This window comes from Alosa sapidissima, chromosome 11 (genome assembly GCF_018492685.1).
Source record: "Alosa sapidissima isolate fAloSap1 chromosome 11, fAloSap1.pri, whole genome shotgun sequence".
NCBI classification, from domain to species: domain Eukaryota; kingdom Metazoa; phylum Chordata; class Actinopteri; order Clupeiformes; family Clupeidae; genus Alosa; species Alosa sapidissima.
This window is the reverse complement of record NC_055967.1, coordinates 27,515,028-27,536,039: the sequence shown is the minus strand read 5'-3', so window position 1 is coordinate 27,536,039 and position 21,012 is coordinate 27,515,028. Positions and strand designations below refer to the sequence as shown.

At 40.7% G+C, this 21,012-nt stretch overlaps 1 protein-coding gene across 2 annotated transcripts; it reads left to right on the top strand.

The window, feature by feature from the left end:
• Positions 1 to 332: 332 nt before the first annotated feature.
• Positions 333 to 16,553, top strand: LOC121724667 (solute carrier family 23 member 1-like). 2 transcript variants are annotated; one of them, XM_042111410.1, is made up of 12 exons: positions 333 to 476; positions 2,501 to 2,632; positions 3,206 to 3,363; positions 6,566 to 6,725; positions 10,420 to 10,601; positions 11,973 to 12,093; positions 13,233 to 13,389; positions 13,700 to 13,953; positions 14,397 to 14,561; positions 15,175 to 15,283; positions 15,505 to 15,600; positions 15,797 to 16,553. In XM_042111410.1, the coding sequence occupies exons 1-12, from the start codon at positions 429 to 431 to the stop codon at positions 16,057 to 16,059; spliced, it is 1,845 nt and encodes a 614-aa protein (XP_041967344.1). In that variant the 5' UTR covers positions 333 to 428; the 3' UTR covers positions 16,060 to 16,553. The 2 variants fall into 2 exon arrangements, with proteins under 2 accessions (XP_041967344.1, XP_041967346.1); XM_042111412.1 differs by lacking the exons at positions 333 to 476; positions 2,501 to 2,632; positions 3,206 to 3,363 and adding an exon at positions 5,877 to 5,979.
• The last annotated feature ends 4,459 nt before the right edge of the window (positions 16,554 to 21,012 follow it).

Below are 21,012 nucleotides of genomic sequence, written 5' to 3'. Positions count from 1 at the left end.
CAATCAGCAGGAGCCATAGCGCACGTCTCGTGTCTCCACTCCCACTTTCTGTCTTCTCTCTCTTTTCCTCCCCTCCTCTCTTTCTTTCTTTCTTTCTTCTTCTTCTCTCTATCTCTTACTCTAACCCTGCCCCACAACCACTCCCATTTATTCAGTCACTCTCTGTTTTGGTTTTCTCTCTGCACTCCTTCTTTTCCCTCTTCTCACTTGCACATATTGACTCTCTCTTTCTCTCATGCTCCCTCCCTCCCTTTCTCTTGCACTATCTATCTCTCCCTTTTCCTGTCTCATTCGCACACTCCCTCCCTCTCTCTCTCTCTCTCTCTCTCTCTCTCTCTCTCTCTCACTCTAACTCATAAGGGTCTAGGAGTAGGCCTATCAGAGTTCACTCGTGATTAGGAGTTTGTCCTGCACTCTATGTGGACCTAATGGCTCCTGACAAGGAAAGCAATGGATTGGACAACTTTGCCTTTGCAGTGAGTAGGAAAACCATTCATTACGACATGTATGACAAGGCCTTGAAATGGCAATCCTCAAGACATTCGACTGTTAAAGAACCAAAGTGTACATTCATTTGGATGATAAAGGTGATTTATATTTGAGAGTCTGTAAGCTGAACGCTGCTTGGCTGGTGAGCTCTGTTAAAAGCACTTAGCTTTACTTGTTGTCAGAGGAACGTAAGTGTTCTAGAGAGCTCTTGTCCAGTATTAGGGGGTTTAGGAGGGGTGTTTTTGAAAGCTGCAGTAAAATCTGGAGTGTGTTTCAAATCGATTGTTTCACTAAAAAGGCTAACATAAAGGAGACTTAGTAAAAATGATGCCCTTTACCCATGTGATCAGCCCGAGAACTTTTGTTTTGGTAGCAGCAACAGACCTCCTTACCTGGCACTGAGTCAGTCAGTGAACAACTGTCCCTTTTTTTAAAACTACACTCTTGTTTTATTATGTCTATGTCTTCCTCAATCTCTCTTATGTATCTCTATTTATTTAATTTTGGATTTTTTTTTGTTCTACTGCATTTAATCATAAAAGCCCTTCTAGTCTAGGGACAAGTGTTGAAAATTAACATTAGCTATAAACACATGCATCAGATAACTGTTTTCAGTTTGTCTATGTATACTGTATTTGTCCCTATCAAATAAATATATTTTATTAGTAGTAAGTAATAAAGTATAGATTATGAATATGTTTAATATCAATAGGTACACTTCAGAATATATGTGAACTGTTTGAGTATGAAAGTATTTTTTCACATTAAAATTCAATTGAGTCATGGGTCACTTGTATAATTAGTATGATCTTCAGTGACCATCTACTTGTTGTAACAGGTGTAAATGTGTTGTAATCACACACTTGCAATAAAACCACAGTGTTGTGGGTATGTCTTGTCAGTAAATGAACTGGCCTTTGAGAGCATTATAATAACTGTATGGCTACCCATCTGTTTATAAATCATTTCCGCTTGAGTTACCTCATCTGAAGAGTTTGGTAAAATGACTCAGGCTGTTAATGATGGCAACGCTGCACATGTGTGTGTGAATGTATTGGTTTGTGTGTGTGTGTGTGTGTGTGTGTGTGTGTGTGTGTGTGTGGAATTCTTAGTTTCGTGCAATGCTTGGATGTACCTTATGCCCGGATGTAGCTGTCTGAGGTCACCACCATTCCATTTTTATGTAGAGCTTGTAATAGAAACTATTAGGTGAAATTCTCACCAGACAAAGCAGTAGCTGTGCACTGACAAGCTAAAGGCCTGTGTGGTGTTAGATTGTAGGCCTCCACTGTAGGCTCTGTACAGAGTTCTATCTATTCTTTTGTCACTGTTGAGGAAGTTCTCAACTCTGATGCTAGAAATTGAACAATTAAAACATCCTCCAGGACAAGGACACCCTGACTGAAAGCAACACAAAGACATTGACACGCATACCTTCACTGCATAATGGTGTGATATGTTTTGATCCCTGAGGGTCACCCAGGGTGGGTCCACTTTGTGGGAACAGCGGAGTGAGTGATACGGCGAGTGCGAGGGTCGACCAGCTACTGGTTGGGCTGGTGTTACATCACGAGTTATCATGAGTTGTCATGTGACATCGTCCGGGGTTCGCCTCACAGCCATCTACCCGGCTGCTGCTTGCTAGTGCATCTCATTCTTGGGGGCTCAAGTAAAAAGGCTTGCATGCATTCCTTGTATCTGTTATCTGAAAACTCTATACATTTAACTGACCATCTTTGTTCAACAGCGGTTTAAATACCCTGGCCACCTGAACTTTGGATTGCTATGGAACATCATTATAAGGATGGGTGGCAAATTGCAAAGTGGAAAATCACGCTAGTTAGTGTTACTACTGTTTGGTATTGTAATTGTATTGCTCAGTTTTTTTTGTGTGTGTGATTTAATTTGAACACCTTTATGTGCATTTCTCTCTCTCACTGTGTGCAGAATTACAGTGTGTTGGTTATTGAGTGTTGTTCTAAAGTTCTGAAATCTCTTTCCTGCACTACAGGTGGATGGAGCAGAACATTTCTATGAAATCCCAGAAGGCAAAGCTCTGTCTGGGGAGAACGACAGGGACAAGCTCGTCTACTGTGTGACGGACGTCCCTCCGTGGTACCTCTGCATAATCCTGGGAATTCAGGTACGAGGCATCGGGGAGCCATAGCATTTTTGGTACACACCATGTGTGTGCCTTGAGACCCAGAAATGGCAAAGGGTCCACAAGATTTCGATTTGCGTGGGTGACTAATTGATTAGATTTGTGAATGAGTAATTGATTAGATTGAAGCAACTAGCCCACAAATATGCTCCACATCTCTCAAAGAAAATCCTGACCTGGGGGATTATTACTGCTGTATGCGATGATATAAAAATGGATTTAATGTTACATTAGTTAATATTATTGGGTATTTTTTCCCAATTTATTTATTGAGGACATGCAAGGCCTCTGCTCTTAAGATTCAGTCTGAAACCTCCATAAAGGACACATTCAGTAATTTTAGTTGTGTATTAGCCGGGTAGATCTGCTTTTGTCCTGCAGCATACTGTGGTCTTTTTTTTTTGTTTGTTTTTGTTTTGCCTCTAAACATACAGTATATTTGCTTCTTCCTTGTGCTCTTTCTCTCTCTCCCTACATCTCTGTTCTATCTCCTTCTCTCCCTTCCTCTTTCTCTCCTTTCCTCCCTCCCTTCCTCTCTCCTGTTCTCTCCTTCAGCATTGCCTGACAGCGTTTGGAGGGATCATAGCCATCCCGCTGATCCTGTCACAGGGCCTGTGCCTTCAGCATGACGGTCTGACCCAGAGCCACCTCATCAGCACCATCTTCTTCGTCTCAGGGCTCTGCACACTACTCCAGGTCATATTTGGAATCAGGTGATACAGACACGCACGCACGCACACACACACACACACACACATACACACACACACACACACACACACACACAAGCATGCACGCAAACACACACATGCACACACAGAAAGGTCTTCTTTTATCTTTAGAGATTGTGAGGATTAGTCAGGTGATAATTAATCAGTAATTTATTGACAGAATTATACAATAAGCCTTTGCACTGGAAGATGACTACCCTGATGATTAGTGGTGTAAAGATAGAAGACATGCGTGAACAAGCCCATTCAGAGATGCTTGGCTCATTACAACAGTAAAGCGGGGATCACACTGACCAGCAGCAAGCACGAGGGTTTTTTTGTTTGTAATACCACGGCAGCTGAATGGTTGACACCACCAGCGTTGCGCTCGTGATATAGGAGCTGATCGTTGAACTTAAAGATGTACTTGTAATTTCAGGCAATCAATGTCAGTTTGATGTATCCTAGGAACGTTTCAGGCATTCTGACATATCAAAGCAGTAAAATGTTTTATGGAAGTGAAACGTTTCTTTCCGTTGTACAGAAAAAAGAAGTACTTAAAAGATAAGACAATCGTTTAATTATCTCACAATGGAGAAATGTGGATTGTTTCAGCAGCAAACATGACAGCAAATATAATTTACAAGTAGGGCATGTACCTGTACCTGCACATGAACAACAACAACAACAACAACAACAACAACACACCATCAGGGTAGCCACTACTGCACACTACTTGGACATGTATTTGGCCATGTACATGGTCACGTATATGTTCATGTACAACAACAACAACAACATCAACAACAGGGGTTTCACTACTGTCCGCAGGTACTGCACATTTATAAGTATAATGAGGGAAATACCAAAAAGGTTAATTTAACGTCTAAAGTACAAATAAACTTGCCACTTCAACATTTCCAGTGTGATTCCTTATGCCAGTACCTGCATTCATGATGATAGCAGCTTGTGGCTGCTGGTATTGAACTCCAAAAGACAGCAGCATTCATTCAAAGGTCAAATACAGTTTATGAATAGAAAGTGAATTTTGTGAGACTAATCCTCTTGTGATTGGAGGTGAAAATAACATTTTGTCCAAATACCAGAACTGTGTTTATTTGCACTGAACAGTCTTATCTGTCAAAAGACAGTGAATTAATTTTTGTCAGTTGAGGAGATAAGTGAGATGAGCACAATCACATTCATGGTCAGACTGTCCAGGAGTTTGACCTCAGAAAACCACTGTCCAGAAACTTCAAAAATGTAGGTCAAGTATATTCTACAGCATACGCGGTCCTCCTTTTTCAATAAGCCCCATGTTATGATAAGCTAAACCCAATTGTGTGTGTGTGTGTGTGTGTGTGTGTGTGTGTGTGTGTGTGTGTGTGTGTGTGTGTGTGTGTGTGTGCATATGTGTGATGTTTGTCCCAGTGACCTAAAAAAATGCGTATATACACATATAAGACCCAAGTTTGCCAGTTCCACAAACACAGACATGTCCAGCAACGTGACAGTTCTCATTTTTGTTCAAAGCACACAACACTAATAATTTCAGGAGGCTTTTATAGTAAATCAAGAACATACAGAATATTAACATTCACAGAGCAGTCACTGTTTTCAGTTTTGCGGTCCCTGTACAAGTCTTTATCGGCAGGCCAAAGACATTTTGTATCCACTGTACCAACAACTCAGTTTGGGCACAGAAAGCTACAAAACTCAAAGTGCCTGCATCAGTCAGATGCTTGAACATTGAGATTGAACTCGGTGTCCAGTACTGTATTGCAGAGGCCCCAGCAGAGGTCTACCCTTGCATTGGCTGGAGTCTTAAATAGGATTAGGTTGGAATTTTGAACCTTATTAGAGCAGAATCTTGTGCCTTGTAATTCCAAATTCCGTAAGCTTGTCCTGATTGGGTTTGTGTTCCATTGTGACAATAATGGAGATGGTGGCAGTGTAAACAGTGAGGTAGCTGTAGTCGGAAAAGAGCATGTTGGTTTTTATCAGCTGATAGGAATTTCATATCAACATGAATACTGTGGATAGGGGGAAGATGGGTGTGGATGGTGGGAGTATTATAGATTTACATCAGTAATAAAGGAATAAAAAAGAGATAATAGATAAAGTTGTTCTGTAACCTTGCTCAGCAAATCTTCATATTGGTTTGACCTAAAATAAATGTGTGCTGTGAAGTGCACATTATAAAAAGAAGTTTACTTTTGGTCAAAACAATTGTAATATAGATTCCATATTAAAATGCAGGTCCTAAAAGGTGAATCATTGTGTTGGATTCCTCCTAGCTCTCCATCTGAAGCACTCAGGAGTGCCACCACACTGCATTAACCTTTAGGAATCTTGATTGGACAGTAATGGCAGCTCACATCTCTTCACGGGATTTGAATCAGCTGGCTTCTTAGTGCCTTAAATCTGATCTCCAAAAACAATGTGGCCTGGTTCACATGAGTGGGTCAGGGTTGGTCAGCCCACAGAGTTCACTGTGCCTGCGCTTTCTTCTTTCTCAAAGAACCCTTTTCATGTCAAAGCATCTAAAATGGACATGCATAGAAGGCTGCTGTTTGGCTGTTCAGTAGACTGGATACCCTCACACCTTGAAGGGCTTGGGTAAATTAGACTCTGCTTGGTTCCATGTGATGCTGGCTCTGTGTTGGACATTTTAGGTCAAGCCATTTAAGGCCATGATTTTAAAATGTTACCCCTCTAAAGTTCATGAGCATGGAAGTCCACTAAGATGGCAAATTCTCCCTGAGTTTTTAACTTTAAAATGTTGCTTTTTCCAGTACAGCGACAAAATGAGTGCCCTTTGTAGAACACCTATTAAATCAGAGGACAACCAGTGCTATACAGTGCTACATATGTGAAGCACATGCTACAAAAACAGTTTGTGCTATGGATGATTTACCAGCGTAGCAGCCCTGACAAGATGAGTTGTAGATATTATGTTTCACTTGCAAGTTTTCTGCTTTGATACAAGCACTCCATCTTATTTATTAAATGTGCTAATCCTTAACTGATTCCATTATTTCAGTCAGAGACACTGATGAATGTTGAATGTGATTATATGGTACCTGGTCCTGCACATGTGTGAGCGTCTCCATTAAGTTGAGAACAGGAGGGACCACCAACACTGCCTTCATGTAAAGATGCCTTGTGATTGGCTAATTCGGCTGTGCTGCCATTGTTCTGATAGGTTGCCGATTCTGCAGGGCGGGACGTTCACTCTTCTGGCGCCTTCCATGGCCCTGCTGTCCATGCCAGAGTGGGCGTGCCCAGCCTGGACCCAGAATGCCACGCTGGTCAACACCTCGTCTCCCGTCTTCATCCAAGTCTGGCAGAGCCGCATGCAAGTCGTAAGTATTCAAGCGTTAAAGTTATTGGTTAAAGTTGACTGGTATTTAGCAGATGCTCTTCCCCTAAGCGACATTTACTTGTAAGAGTGGGTTTAGGAATTGAACCCGAGTTGACTGAGTGTAAGCGTGTGACGTTACCACAGCTCCACCACGCATTAGGTCTGTTGGTATGCAGACACCCATGTGTGGGTTGATGCTGCCAAACAAATAAAGACAAGTGAAAAGACATTAAATGGACAAAATAATATTAATTCTGATTGTAGACATTTGAAAGCCTTTATATGCAACTTTAAAATGTTCCATGTAAACTATGCTTGAATTAACCTGAGCTCGCATTTTTGCAATTAACCATTTCAACGCTTTGAAGAGTAGGCCTAAAATCACAAATGTTTGATGATGGTTCTTCTCAGAGAAACACAGCTTTACTAAGGTTTTATGTATTCCTGAGACAAAGACTTGATAATCAAATAGCAATAGACTTGCCCCTTTACATTAATACACAGGATTAGATGTTAAAATCCCTTGTGCCAAAATCCAAGGTAAAACACATTCAGAAGCCCCTGCTCAAGTTTAACTTTAAAAAGCACACTACCCACAAATCCGCCAACAAATGGTCACAAACACAATACAATTGGCCCATCCAACAGCAGTATATAGTATGCGGCATGTCATTGGGGTTATTAAGTGGGCACCCTCATTCACCGATGTTTCGTTAAGTTAGGCCCACAACACCTCATGAAGGCTTAACAGTGAAACCAGCGTCCTGGAGACACTCCCCTCCATGCTGCCACCATATTACCACATTGAAATATCCAATACCCAAAATACTCAGGCATGGTCATGGTTGGCTAGGTTGGTCCGTCGCGTTGATGTGGACTGAACCATAACCATAAAAACCCTGGCCAACCAACCAAAACCACCCTGAACCTAGTCAGGTGTAGATCGTAATTGCCCCTAAACCTAGTCAGGTGTAGATGGTAATTGCCCCTGAACCTAGTCAGGTGTAGATGGTAGTTGCCCCTGAACCTAGTCAGGTGTAGATGGTAATTGCCCCTGAACCTAGTCAGGTGTAGATGGTAGTTGCCCCTGAACCTAGTCAGGTGTAGATGGTAGTTACCCCTGAACCTAGTCAGGTGTAGATGGTAATTGCCCCTAAACCTAGTCAGGTGTAGATGGTAATTGCCCCTGAACCTAGTCAGGTGTAGATGGTAAATGGTGGTCTCACACTTACATTACTTACTTGCACATTCATCCAGAGCAATTTGGCGTTCCATGTCTTGCTCTCTCATCCAAAGTGAAGGGTCGATTCTTAGTGTGAGAAAATGTTAAAGATTAACTTTAGAAGTGCTAAAAACTAAATAGATGTGACTAGGCTCTGAACATAAAGAAAAAGCAGTAGCACATTCCTGGCAATGAGACAAAGTTAAAAAGGGACTGGGCCACTGGAGTAAAAAAAAAGAAACTTAACTGCCGTGCTACACGGCATGGCGCAACTGAAGCGTTCCATTTGCCAAGCGTAAACATGATTTTAGAAGACTCGAATGTCTGGTGTAGCGCTCCCATGGTGTAGCCAGTTCCACTTATTATAATGGAAGCTCTGCAAACAAAACGCTTACGTTGTGCGCCCGGTTTAACCTGAGATTGTAACCCTAGAATCGTAACAGAGTCTGTGTTCTTCCAGTTTAATTTAACCACTGTTTAATACCCCATTCAGTAGATCATTAAACTGATGAAACTACCCATGTACATTTCTAGGCCAAATATCTTACGTTTTACTCCACTACATTTTGTGACAGCTGAAGTACAGCTGAAGTTCCTTTTGGAAAAAAGACTGTCCAAATACATGTGGACTTACTGTACATGTGTGTTTTCTATTAAGCAAGCTAGGCTTTAAATAATGGTGTTGCCTAACCTATGTTATTGTTATATCCACTATTTACTGTACCTTGTTGACCCCTTTTCACAATATTGATGTTACCATAACTAGCCTCATGACGCCATCGAGCAAATGATGATAGACAGTGATAGACAATGATAGATATACAATGATAGACAATGATAGACAATCTGTCACTATCAAACACAAAAGGGAACGTCTTGATTTGGTCCGAAAGTGTAAAGCATTAACAAAGCAAAAAGTGGTTACGTGGTAAGTATCTAAGATAAGATATCACATTAGTTTGTTTTTAGTTATTTTTACATACAACAATTCTTAGTTGATTTTCCCCTTGAATGAAGGAGAAAGGCTCAATGAATGCTTATGTCTATGCCGAATCATTTCAACAATAGTAAATGCAACTGTATTAGTCATAATACATTTCAGGACTTTTACTTTTGATACTTTTTACATTTTTACTTTCGATACTTGATACATTTGAAGGCAAGTACTTTTGTACTTCCACTCAAGTGGAAATGTAAAAGGAAGACTTCTACTTTTACTGGAGTAACATTTAGCCATGTGTATCTCTACTTTCACTCAGGATTTGTGTACTTCGTCCACCATTGTATAGTATTAATGTACAGTATGGACAATCATATGTCCTGCCTTAGTATTCATGCATATACTATTCATGTTGAACATATAGTATGCATGTATACAATGTCCTGCCATACAACTAAAACGTTATGTGTTTTGCATAGACTAACATAGGCTAGATGTGGATTCTTCTTGGGTGTGTTGGCTGTTTATTCGTGCCTGGTTCAGAGAGTTGTCACCGAGTTGTCAAACACTGATGTGCGGTTAGATACTTATTCAGTCAATAATAATTCAGCCAAACCCAATTTGGATTGCACGCAATATGTTTAGTGTTTTTGATCATTTTAAAAAATGATTAATGCAGGTAACATAACATGGTGAGGCTGTCTTTGTCCGAGTTTATTACACTTTCATATAACTTAATTGATTAAAAACAACCAGATGACTTGCCTGGGTTATGTCACGTGTCAATTTTTAACAGTGTATAGGCCTATATCTACTGTTAATGCAATAAATCCATATTTCCCCCCTTCCTAGTTGGTTGGTGACCATTTCATGCTGAGGTAAACAGGGTGAGGTTTATTGGAATTTTAGCTTTTCACCTTACTCTACTGGGGTGTGTTTCCTAAAACCATAGTTCCTAACTACCGTAAGTTAGCAACTTTGTTGGTTGTAATGCCATTTCCCATTGCCAACCAACTAAGTTGCTAACAGGTTAGCAACTATGGTTTTGGGAAACGCATCCCTGGGCGGTGGTAGCGTAGTGGTTAAGGAGCTGGGCTTGCCCTTGAGCAAGGCACTTAACCCCAAGTTGCTCCGGGGACAATGGCCCTTGTAATACAATTGTCATATGTAAGTCGTTTTGGATAGAAGTGTCTGTTAAATTAATAAATGTAAATGTCTACTAGGCTTACCATAGCTTTTATCTTAACTTTCAAATTACATGAGACAGAAAAAGCATTGAGGAAGACAAATAATATAAGAATGAAATTAAATGAAACAACACTGGCTCTTTAGAATATGCGGATGGTGTGGTGTTAATCAGTATTAGACATTTCTAATAGAATAATCAAATGTGTGTGTCTGTCTGCCTGTGTGTGTGTGTTGTCTCTCTGTCTGTGTGTGTCTGGGTCTGTGTGTGTGTTGTCTGTGTGTCTGTGTGTGTCTGTCTGTCTGTCTCTGTGTGTGTGTGTTGTCTTTGTGTGTGTTCTCCCCCAGCTGCAGGGCTCCATCATGGTGGGCTCCCTCTTCCAGGTCGTGGTGGGCTTCTCAGGCCTCATCGGGCTCTTCATGCGTTTCATCGGGCCCCTCACCATCGCTCCCACTATCTCTCTCATCGGCCTCTCGCTCTACGACTCGGCCGGCATGAACGCAGGCAACCACTGGGGCATCGCAGCCATGTAGGTAACACATTATAGCAGCTTTATTTGTTTCCATACAACATAGTACCTCATTTGTTTTCATGCAAAAAAAACCCCCTTAGTTGGGTGTCTTATTTTGGCCCTTATAAGAACCCTTAAATGTCCTATTTCCATGTCACAAAATAAACTGTAAAGACCACTTTGCAGATCAAGGTTAGGTTTATTTCAAAGTTATCATAATGTAAGGAACTTGTACTTTTTTAGCTGACTCATGGAGAACCTTTTATCCATGTACTCAACTGTTAAGTTGCAAGTTGCTTTGGGTTGGGAAAATTAAATAACTTTGTGTTAGACGTCACTTTACAAACCACTGGCACAACTGGTAGTGGTGGAAGGTGTCTGTGTTTGCGTCTCTTCACGTGTTGCTGAAGTATAACAATTTCTGAAAGAATGCTTTCGCAGAAAAATCAAATTAATCTCACTCCATTTATTTTAGAAAGATATCCAGCATTAATCGCTGCCATGTTCATGCAACATTACTATAAGTAGTAGGCCCACGGTCTCAGACATATCTTTGGAACCCTACAGCTTGGTTAAGACAAATGCCTCACCAAAGATCCTTAATATACATATATATATGCTTTATCAACCGTCTCTGGCCTCACTAACCATTTATTACTGGTCCAAAAATCTGAAAGTAGTGTCTGGACTGGATTTCACCACGGCTGGCCTAGATTCAGGCATGCGCCACATATACAACTAGTTACTAGTCGGTACGTCCCTCCATTGCCCTGTGGTGGCACTGTTTCCTATTGTCTACCTTTGGTTGCTTTATCCTAATTGTCTGCAGGTGAGCCCTTTTGCGGGTTGGCACAGCCAGCCCTTTTAAAGCACACCAGCCCTTGACTTCAGGGGGAGACTTTGGTTCTGGACAGATCAAAGTTCAGAATCAAGAAAAGAACCAAAAATCAGTGATTCAAAGTCCACTGACATTTGTAATTACCGAAAGTAGCTTGCAGCTTTTTCTAATAATTCTGATCAGCAGGAATCCATTGAATCAGAGTAATACCATTTAAGCCCTTTTGTTTTAGAAACTGTGTAACAAGACTTGGAGAACCTTTAAGGTTAGGGAACAAAGACCCGATAGACAACAAGGGTAATACAATTTAACACCCATGAATCAGAGTTGTACTAAACAACAACCTTATCATTAAGAATGAATGGACTGGAGGCAGCATGCCTCCGAGCATACTGAGTAAAACTTAAAGACAAGGTACACAGAACAACATGCACAATAGGGGCTCTTCTCTACAGTGGCCCAACAGGTCCAGACTTAAGGTTAGGGAACAAAGACCTGATAGACAACAAGGGTAATACTATTTAACACCCCTTTTCTTTGTTCCCTTAAAGGACTACCTGCATGATCGTCCTGTTCTCTCAGTACCTCCGACACATCCCAGTGCCGTTTCCCACCTACAGCAAAACCAAGAAGTTTCACACATCCAAGATGTACATTTTTCAGATTCTTCCTGTAAGTCAGTAATTAAAGATCACATTCACTCTCCCTTCTCATTCAAAGAGAAGTGTAAATTCCTAGTGTGAGAAAATGTTAAATATTAACTTCAGAAGTGCTAAAAACTAAACAGATATGACTAAGCTCTGAACATAAAGAAGAGGTAGTAGCACATTCCTGGAAAAAAAAACAAAGCTAAAGGTAGTAAAAGGAAGTAGAATTCTACAGAACAGACTGTGTTCTAATCTTATTAACTGAGTGGCACTGTTTGAATACCTCCCTCCACACAGATTATTTAAAGCTGACAGAACTAGCCAGAAGTACAAATTCTGAACTGACAGAGGATTTCAGATAGATCATTTGAATACCTATACAATACTCATTACATCTATTCCTAAAAAAGGTTTAGAAGAGCTGTCAGATTTGGCATTACTTAGAGAACAAAAGCAGCTGTTATTAAAGTGTAACTCCAGAGTAAAAACAACCTAGGGTCAACTTAAAAATGTGCATTATCAGAGTGATGCTAACAGGGAAAGGTGGCACACTGCTATTTTATACCACTAACAATACTCAAAATAAGAAGTATTGTAAACTTTGAAAGTGCAGAGAGATTATAAGACTCATATTTGTAGAAGAAAATTCCATGGCTTCCTGGTCTGGTAGTGTAAAATCAGCAGGGACATTCAGTCGAATCAGTGCTGTGCAGATCTGGCTAAACCTATGGCATGTTTATATTGAAAGATTCAGCCAGATCTGCACAGTGCTGCAAGATCAGCTTCAGCTGTAGAAGCCCTCACAACACTACCACAGAAGTGTAATTATATTTTGAGCATTGTTAGTGGTATAGCGACGTGGCACCTTGCCCTGTTGGCATCACTGTAAGCCCATTCAGTGATGCAAATAAACGGTCTTGCTTAAAACACCACCAATTAACGTAAAACAAAAGTTTGAAGTTGTTAACTACTATAAATAGACCCTAGGTTGTTTTTACTCCGGAGTTACACTTTAAATACATCATGGTCTATTGGCACAATTTGCTTTGCACACTTCACATGCTATAAATACAGATTAAATCTCCAAATTAGTACCTCACTGTAGCATTTAATCTTCTGAAGTAAAGCTATTTCATGTGGGTGTGCATCTTTAATATCCTGTAGGTGCTCCTTGGCATCACGCTCTCCTGGCTGGTCTGCTACATTCTCACCGTCACCAACGTCCTGCCCTCTGACTCCTCCCAATACGGCTACCTGGCACGCACCGACATCAAGGGAGACGTCATAGGCCGGGCACCTTGGTTCACCTTTCCATACCCAGGTACTGATGCCAGCAAACAATCAACCCTCAGGACGAGTTGTTAACAGCCTTGATTAGTTTGTAGTAATCACGCTCACGTGTGCTTGAGGAAATGGATTATTATATGTTTGATCAGCATTTATTGATGCTTTAACGCTTTTTGATACTGTTTAACCGATTTGTATAAATACAGAGGTTCTTTCACAAATTTGTGGATGGATACAAAGGCACATGCTCTGCTAATGATAGATGCATTGTTCTTTGGCCAAATAAAATGAATAATCACAATAGCGTTTTAAATCCTCTGATATAATCCTCATTCTTTCCTCAGGGCAGTGGGGGCTGCCAACTGTGAGCTTGGCTGGCGTGTTTGGGATCCTGGCAGGGGTGATATCCTCCATGATTGAATCTGTGGGCGACTACCATGCATGTGCCCGCCTCTCTGGGGCCCCTCCTCCACCTAAACATGCCATCAACCGGGGCATTGGCATGGAGGGCTTAGGGTGCCTGCTGGCTGGGGCCTGGGGAACGGGCAACGGAACCACGTCCTACAGCGAGAACGTGGGGGCCCTCGGCATCACCAAGGTGTGAGACTTAGAGAGGGTTGAGCCGGCTACTGACTTAAGTTTATGATTGTGGGACGGTGGGGTGTTTCTCATTCTCTTTAAATGTTGACAGCATTTATGAAGCTCATTTCCCAGACAATGAGATAAGACTTTGTCAGATTTTCTCAGAACTTTGAGTTAGACAAAGCACTATTGCATAATTCCGCATAATGCTTTAGAATGGGTTGAACCATGACAATACAACACTTTATGTGTATGAGTAAAGGGCCATTTTATTGTGCATTATCTACATGAGAAGTATGTAGATATTGTAATTTATTTGCCATAGCCAAAGCTATCTGATATTTTGTGTGTGGAAATATCATATGCTATGACAGTGCCAGGTGATTAGAGTAATCCACTGTGAAATCCTGGAGATCTTCTAATGTATATGAAGAACATGGAGTTGTCATTTTTGTCCAGGTGGGCAGTAGGAGTGTGATCATTGGCAGTGGTTTCCTAATGATCATCATGGGCGTCTTTGGGAAAATCGGAGCCATATTTACTACGATCCCCACACCTGTAATCGGAGGCATGTTCCTGGTCATGTTCGGAGTCATAGCCGCTGCGGGAGTGTCCAACCTCCAGGTGAGCTGCCCTCAGCTGAAACCATGGCAATGTTACGCATTATGAAGACTAGCTCGCTTTCATGCAGATGGGTCTATTCATGACAATAATGGGAAATTCTGTTTTATTAAGAGTAATGGGAGAGGTATAGACCTCTCCAGAATAAGTCCCGCCTCCTAACTTCCGTATCCATCCAACCTTCGGTCGTCAAATGTCTATGGGAAATAACATGGCGTTTTGAAAGATCGTACCTGTCAAACTCTGTAGGTGACAAAGTAGAAAAAGCTGGTGGGCAGATTGGCCTACACACTTTTGCCATCTAGTTTCCACTGGATTTTTTGATTGTCGGTGTCGTTTAAGGAGTATACTATAGACTATACTACTTAAACGGCACCGACAATCAAAAAATCCAGTGGAAACTAGATGGCAGAAGTGTGTATGCCAATCTGCCCACCATTTTGTTTCTACTTCGCTACCTACAGATGTTTTACCGGTATGATATTTCGAAACGCCATGTTATTTCCCATAGACAATCGACGTCCGGAAGTTGGATGGATACGGAAGTTACGGAGGCGGGACTTATTCTGGAGAGGTCTATGGTGGTCATGTGCCTGTGGTCATGTGTTTCTTACAGTACGCTGATATGAACTCCTCGCGCAACATTTTCATCTTTGGCTTCTCCATGTTCACTGGACTGGTCATTCCCAACTGGATATTCAAAAACCCCACAGCCATCGCGACAGGTAAAAATTTTGATTGTGATTATTTTTCCTGCATTGCAGCTTACTTTTCAATTTTTAAGGAAATACTGTCCTAGACACTAGAACATGAACAAGTAGAGGTGTATGTTGTATGCATGTTTAGGGCTTAGGGCAATTAAGGCTGTTACTATAAAAGCAGGAATATCATTATGCGGATGATAAGAAAGTGCACACAAGTGAAAACGCTTCTGTGTCCACTGCAGGGATAGTTGTGATTGACCAGGTGCTGCTGGTGCTGCTGACCACCAGTATGTTTGTTGGGGGTTTCTTTGGGTTCATCCTGGACAACACCATCCCAGGTAAGTCTCCTTAAAGCCACTGTGTAGTTTTAGACCTATCCAATAAGCATGATCTGCAATGTGAATACCTTCTCTTGATGGCATTTTGTAACTGAATAACCAATTCATTGGATTATGGGATTCCTTAGAATCCTTTAAAACAACATTATACTGTACATTTGTCATTTGTCCCTCCCTTCCTGCCTGTCCCACACAGGGACCAAACGTGAGCGGGGAATCATCGCATGGAACAAAGCTCACGAGGAGGACTCGAATGTCACCATTGAAAGCGACGAGGTGTACGGCCTGCCCTTTAACCTCAGTGCCCGCCTGTCCTCCATGTCCTTTATGCGCTTCATCCCCTTCTGCCCATACCACAGCCCATCTGCGTGCACCCCTGAGAGCTCGGACAAGCTGGACGTCCTCAAGGAAGCTGCCAAGAAGGACTCCACACATATCATTGCTTCAGTGGGCCTATAATGGCTATGGCTCCCCCCTGTGGTGTGGGCTGCTATGGCAACTCAGGCAGCTGACTAGGAAGTTCAATTCTGCTTGAAAGGATCCCTGGTCCAATGTGTTTAACTTAGTATCGATGGCATATTTTGTTTTTTTTATCCTTCATGGACAATTGCCAAGTTTGTGTCCTGGCATTATAGAATGTTGTTTTGAAGTCTTTTTGGTATAGGAAATTCACTTTCACTTTACATTCACAGTCTTTCCTCAGCATAAAAATATATACTATACATTTTTATATAAAGTTACTTCTACACTATACAAATCATTTGGTTTTAGTGCTTTAAAATAGCCAGAATTTTAACATAACCTACTGTATCTGGCACCTTGGAAATAATTTCCTAAAGCAAGATTCAGGATATGTCACTAATGCAATGAAATGTAAAGTATATTGTATAGTTATATAAACATGTATGTGTTGTCTTTTATAGACTTTTGGATTAAAGCCGATTCTTGATAAACATGTTTTTTTAGAAACAGTTGATTGAAAATATGATGAGCTACTATGTCATACACACATACATATAAAACATTTATGTCACAAAAAAAAACATATTGCCATTTATTTGTATATTCTATGGATATATGGATTTTCAAGCCCTAAAACAAGGTCTCTTGAGTTGATTCACACTCAAGTGACCTGGCATTAAACACAGGTTATCACCTTTAGTCATGTAGCTGCAAGGTCTCTTTTAATAGCCCTAGGCCCCATTTCCTGAATGCATCGTAAGCCTAAGTAGTGGTGTAGTACTCGGGTCCGGTCTTGAGGCAGTTTTTTTGCTTTCTCGGTCTCCTATCAGAATTAAAAGCAAAAATATGCATTGACTTGGTCTCGGCCTACATTGGAAAGAGGCAGACTTGTAATTTTAGAGTGAGTCCACCATACCCCCCCCCCCCCCCATTTTTTAAAACTGTTTATATTTCATGGTATATTCTAGAATATCCACTATTACAAATATGTTTTGTTTGATAAAGATTATAATATTGATTGCCGTTAAATATATATTCCATGGTGCTATGCTACGCAAAGGTACAGGTACTTCTCACTGAGGTCAGCAGGACATACAGGGAAATTACAACTACATGTAGGAATATAATTATTAAGTTATTCATTAAGTTATGAAACGAGACATGGCAGAATAGTTTCTGATTCTCTATGTCTAATTGTAGGCTATCTTTTATTAGGCCTATAAGGTAAGAGCAGAGTAAGAAACATGTGGATTAGCCTACGCTGTGTCAAAATCTAAGCCTATTTATACCTAAACATTTCTTCACTATCTTACTCGACCTCTTCCTCATCTTCAAACGTCTTCTTCAGTGAAACCCCAAAACACTATTGCAGAGGCAAAACACACAGTGGGACACTCACAAGTAGCAAAGAACAGGCATGACAGATGTACTGAGTAGGCTAAGCCTAATTTGTTCATACATCATGCAGCAAACATGAAAACGGTGCAACAATCTAATCTTAAATAATGAATATATCGATTATTTATGTCTGTGTACTGTGTGGTATATAGCCTGCTGGGGATGCTTACATGTAGATGTCAAACTTTTTGTATTTTGGTATTGAAGTGAATTAATTTATCCAACGTTTAAACGGTAGCTCTAAAGTAGTCACCTGACATCACGAAATTAGAGGACATTTCAGAACTAGTAACGTGGACAGCTCCCCTTAAGAGCAGTGCATGTATGTTTACACTACGAGCATGTTCAGAAAACAGTTGGAAAAACCAAACGAAAAATCTTGAGATGAATAGCAGAAAACCCTCTTAAGTGCATGTATCCATCGTTATCGAGAAACCGGGCCCTGAAGAGCTCTACAAAGGACTCGGCCCAGAGCTCCCTCTGGTGGTGGCTGGAGGCCAGTGCCACATGGTGGGCAGAGTACACCATCGTCAGGAGAGTGTGCTTAAAGTCCTCCCGCCTCAGGGCGGCGCCGCCAGCATGCACAGATCAGGTGGCGTATGTCCGTCAGCTTCTTTGGCAGTAAGTCCTCACAGATGACCTCCAGGATGTGTGAGTGTGTCGCAGAGAGAGACGGCAGCTCCTTGTCACGGATATAGAGAGAGACCCGTTCATCTGGAAAATCAAGCCCTGCGTCTAAATAATAAATAACTAGATGTACCGCAGAGCGGTACAAAATATGACCGCCGCCCAGTCCAGCACATTTCTTCCAGAAAAATAAGTCACGCTTGTCAAATTGTGTTCATTTCCTACTTTGTTCCTTTTTTATGTGTTTGTAATTGAGTGCAGAGTGTGTGGTTGTTTTTGTGTATATGTGTTTTGTGTGTGAGTGTGTTTGTGTATGTACAGCGGGGAAAATAAGTATTGAACACGTCAAAATTTTTTCAGTAAGTATACTTCCAGTGAGGCTATTCGCATGACATTTTCTACAGACATTAGTATTAACTTAGGTAATCCACACATATTAAAAAATCCAAACATTAATGTCCCTAAGTAGAGTTATGAGTAAAAAAGTGGAATGCCACAGGAAAAAAGTATTGAACACGCCTTCTGAAATTTCTTAAATACTTTGTGGAAAACCCCTTATTTGTAATGAGAGCTTCAAGGCATTTCCTCTATGATGAAACTAATCAGTCGCAGTATTCAGGTGTGATTTTGGCCCATTCTTTTAAACAGATAGTCTTTTAATATTGAAGATTCCAGGAGTCCCACTTGTAAATCCTGATCTTTAGGTAACTTCCAAAACTGTTCAATTGGATTTAAGTCAGGGTCTTGATTTCCTTTCTCTGAAACCAATTGAGAGTTTCCTTTGCTGAATGCTTTGGATCATTGTCCTGCTGGAAGGTGTAGCCATGTCTCATCCTCATTGTCCTGGTGGATGGCAAGATTCTCCCAGAAAAATGGCTCCATTCATCATTTCTTCAACTGTATGAAGTCTGCCAGTACCATGAGATGAAAAACAGCCCCATACTGTGATGCCTCCACCTCCAAACTTCACTGTTGGTATGGTATTTTTAGGGTGATCCTGTGCATGGCCGATTGATGATGCAGTGATGTTCCTTCCACTTGCAGATAATGGCTCCAATACTGCTTACTGGATGATTCTGAAGTTTTGAAATGAATCTGTAACCAGTTCCATTGATATGTTTTGCAACGGTCTTGGAAGAGCTCTTTGCTTTTACCCATCATGAAATGTTTCTTGTGTGACAACTTAGTAACGAAAAACCTTTTTATAGCTCATCAATATGTACTAACCCAGCTTACATTAATTTGCACAGATAGGAGGGATAATTACTCTCTAACTATGTATAGATTCCAGCTTGTTCCTTGCCATTCCTTGCCTTTGTGTACTGCTTTTTCTTAGCGTGTTCTAGTGTTAATTTCGTCAGACGAGACGAGAGGAAATATGTTCGTCAACGACCTTTTTTTTCATGACTAAGATGAGACGATGACGAGACGGCAGTAATGTCCTGAAACACTGACTAAGACTATCTTAAGATGCATTATTGTTGACGAAAAAAGAAGAGACTAAAATGTTTTGCATGAAATAAAAACTAAGATAAAATCTCTCTTCATTTTCGTCTACAAAATGAGAAGACAGAATATCTAACTGTTACATTTTCAAAATATTCCGAATGAGTTCATACGCAACAGCTTTCCTGTAGGCTAGTCTACGTGCTGTTGCTGCAACCCTGTGGCTGCAACACGAAACTGCATGGAACAAGAACACTGGAGATTTCTGCCAGAGTTAGCAACCTAAGCTTTATGCCACAATGCTACATACCCAGAAGTTGAAGCTTCTCTCATACAAATTAACATCCCCCAGAATGTCCATACGAAAATGTTCATCATGTAATGTCAACTATTTAACTAGTTAGACTGATGATGCAAAGTTTGCTAGCAAGTAAGCTAATATGGAAAGTTCGCTAGCAAGTTAGCTATGGCTAAGATGGAGAGTCTGTTTGGGGAATGTGTTGTGTTTGGGCGCATATCGCCATCTAGCGAGGCGGAGTAAAACATTAATACTTTGGTCTACGACAGTGTTTCTCAAACTTTTTCAGTTTCAGGACCACTTAACTAACCCTAGCAAAAAAAAAAAAAAAAGATTAGACCTACTTCAACAGTAGTCTATAATTAGTCTACACTACAGGCCTACTCACTGAACCACCTTGCTTATTGTCTTTGCATTTTGCTTATTGTGTGGATTCATACAGTATGATTTAAACTGGCATATCTTACATAGACAGTGTTGCAGAACTGTTTTTACACACAAGTTGGTTCAATATTGCAAACAACTCATCTATATTATATTTTTCCACGTCTGCTTGTGGACCACTTGGGATAGCTTGCGGACCACCAGTGATTCCCGGACCACACTTTGAGAAACACTGGTCTACGAATATGACAGTGGTCCAGTCAAATCTTTTACTGTCTATGGTCAAATCCCAGCCGAGCTATAACTGTAGCTCGACTTACCTGTGCATGTAAACATACTGACTGACAAAAAATCAGAATGAGTAATTATAACAGATGAGTAGCCCTGTGGACACACAATATTGTTGGAAAATTGAGATGTGTAAAAAACACTATTTGACTCAAATGGTAATCAGAAATAATTTGTTATGAAAAAAAAGACTAGAATGTGTTGACTAAAACTGACTAAGACTAAGATACCTTTAGTTTTCTTTTGACTAAAACTAGACTAAAATGATGAGACTTTTAGTCGACTAAAACTTGACTAACAAAAATGATATTTGAATGACTAAATATGACAAAGACTAAAAAGGACATTTCATCACAAGACTAAGACTAAGACTAAATTAAAAATAGGTGACAAAATTAACACTAGTGCTCATGAATTTCAAAGAAGTTGTGAGATCCTTTATCGATTGCGTGTTTTTCACGGCATCTTCCACAGATTGCAATTTTGCAAGCGATTCTTCTTGCATTTTT

Excerpts from the sequence above, each read along its gene's own strand:
- LOC121724667 (XM_042111410.1), top strand. The coding sequence starts at position 429 with ATGGCTCCTGACAAGGAAAGCAATGGATTGGACAACTTTGCCTTTGCA. Across the intron at positions 12,094-13,232 it reads ACATTTTTCAGATTCTTCCT|GTGCTCCTTGGCATCACGCT; the intron begins GTAAGTCAGTAA and ends AATATCCTGTAG. Across the intron at positions 14,562-15,174 it reads CGGGAGTGTCCAACCTCCAG|TACGCTGATATGAACTCCTC; the intron begins GTGAGCTGCCCT and ends TGTTTCTTACAG.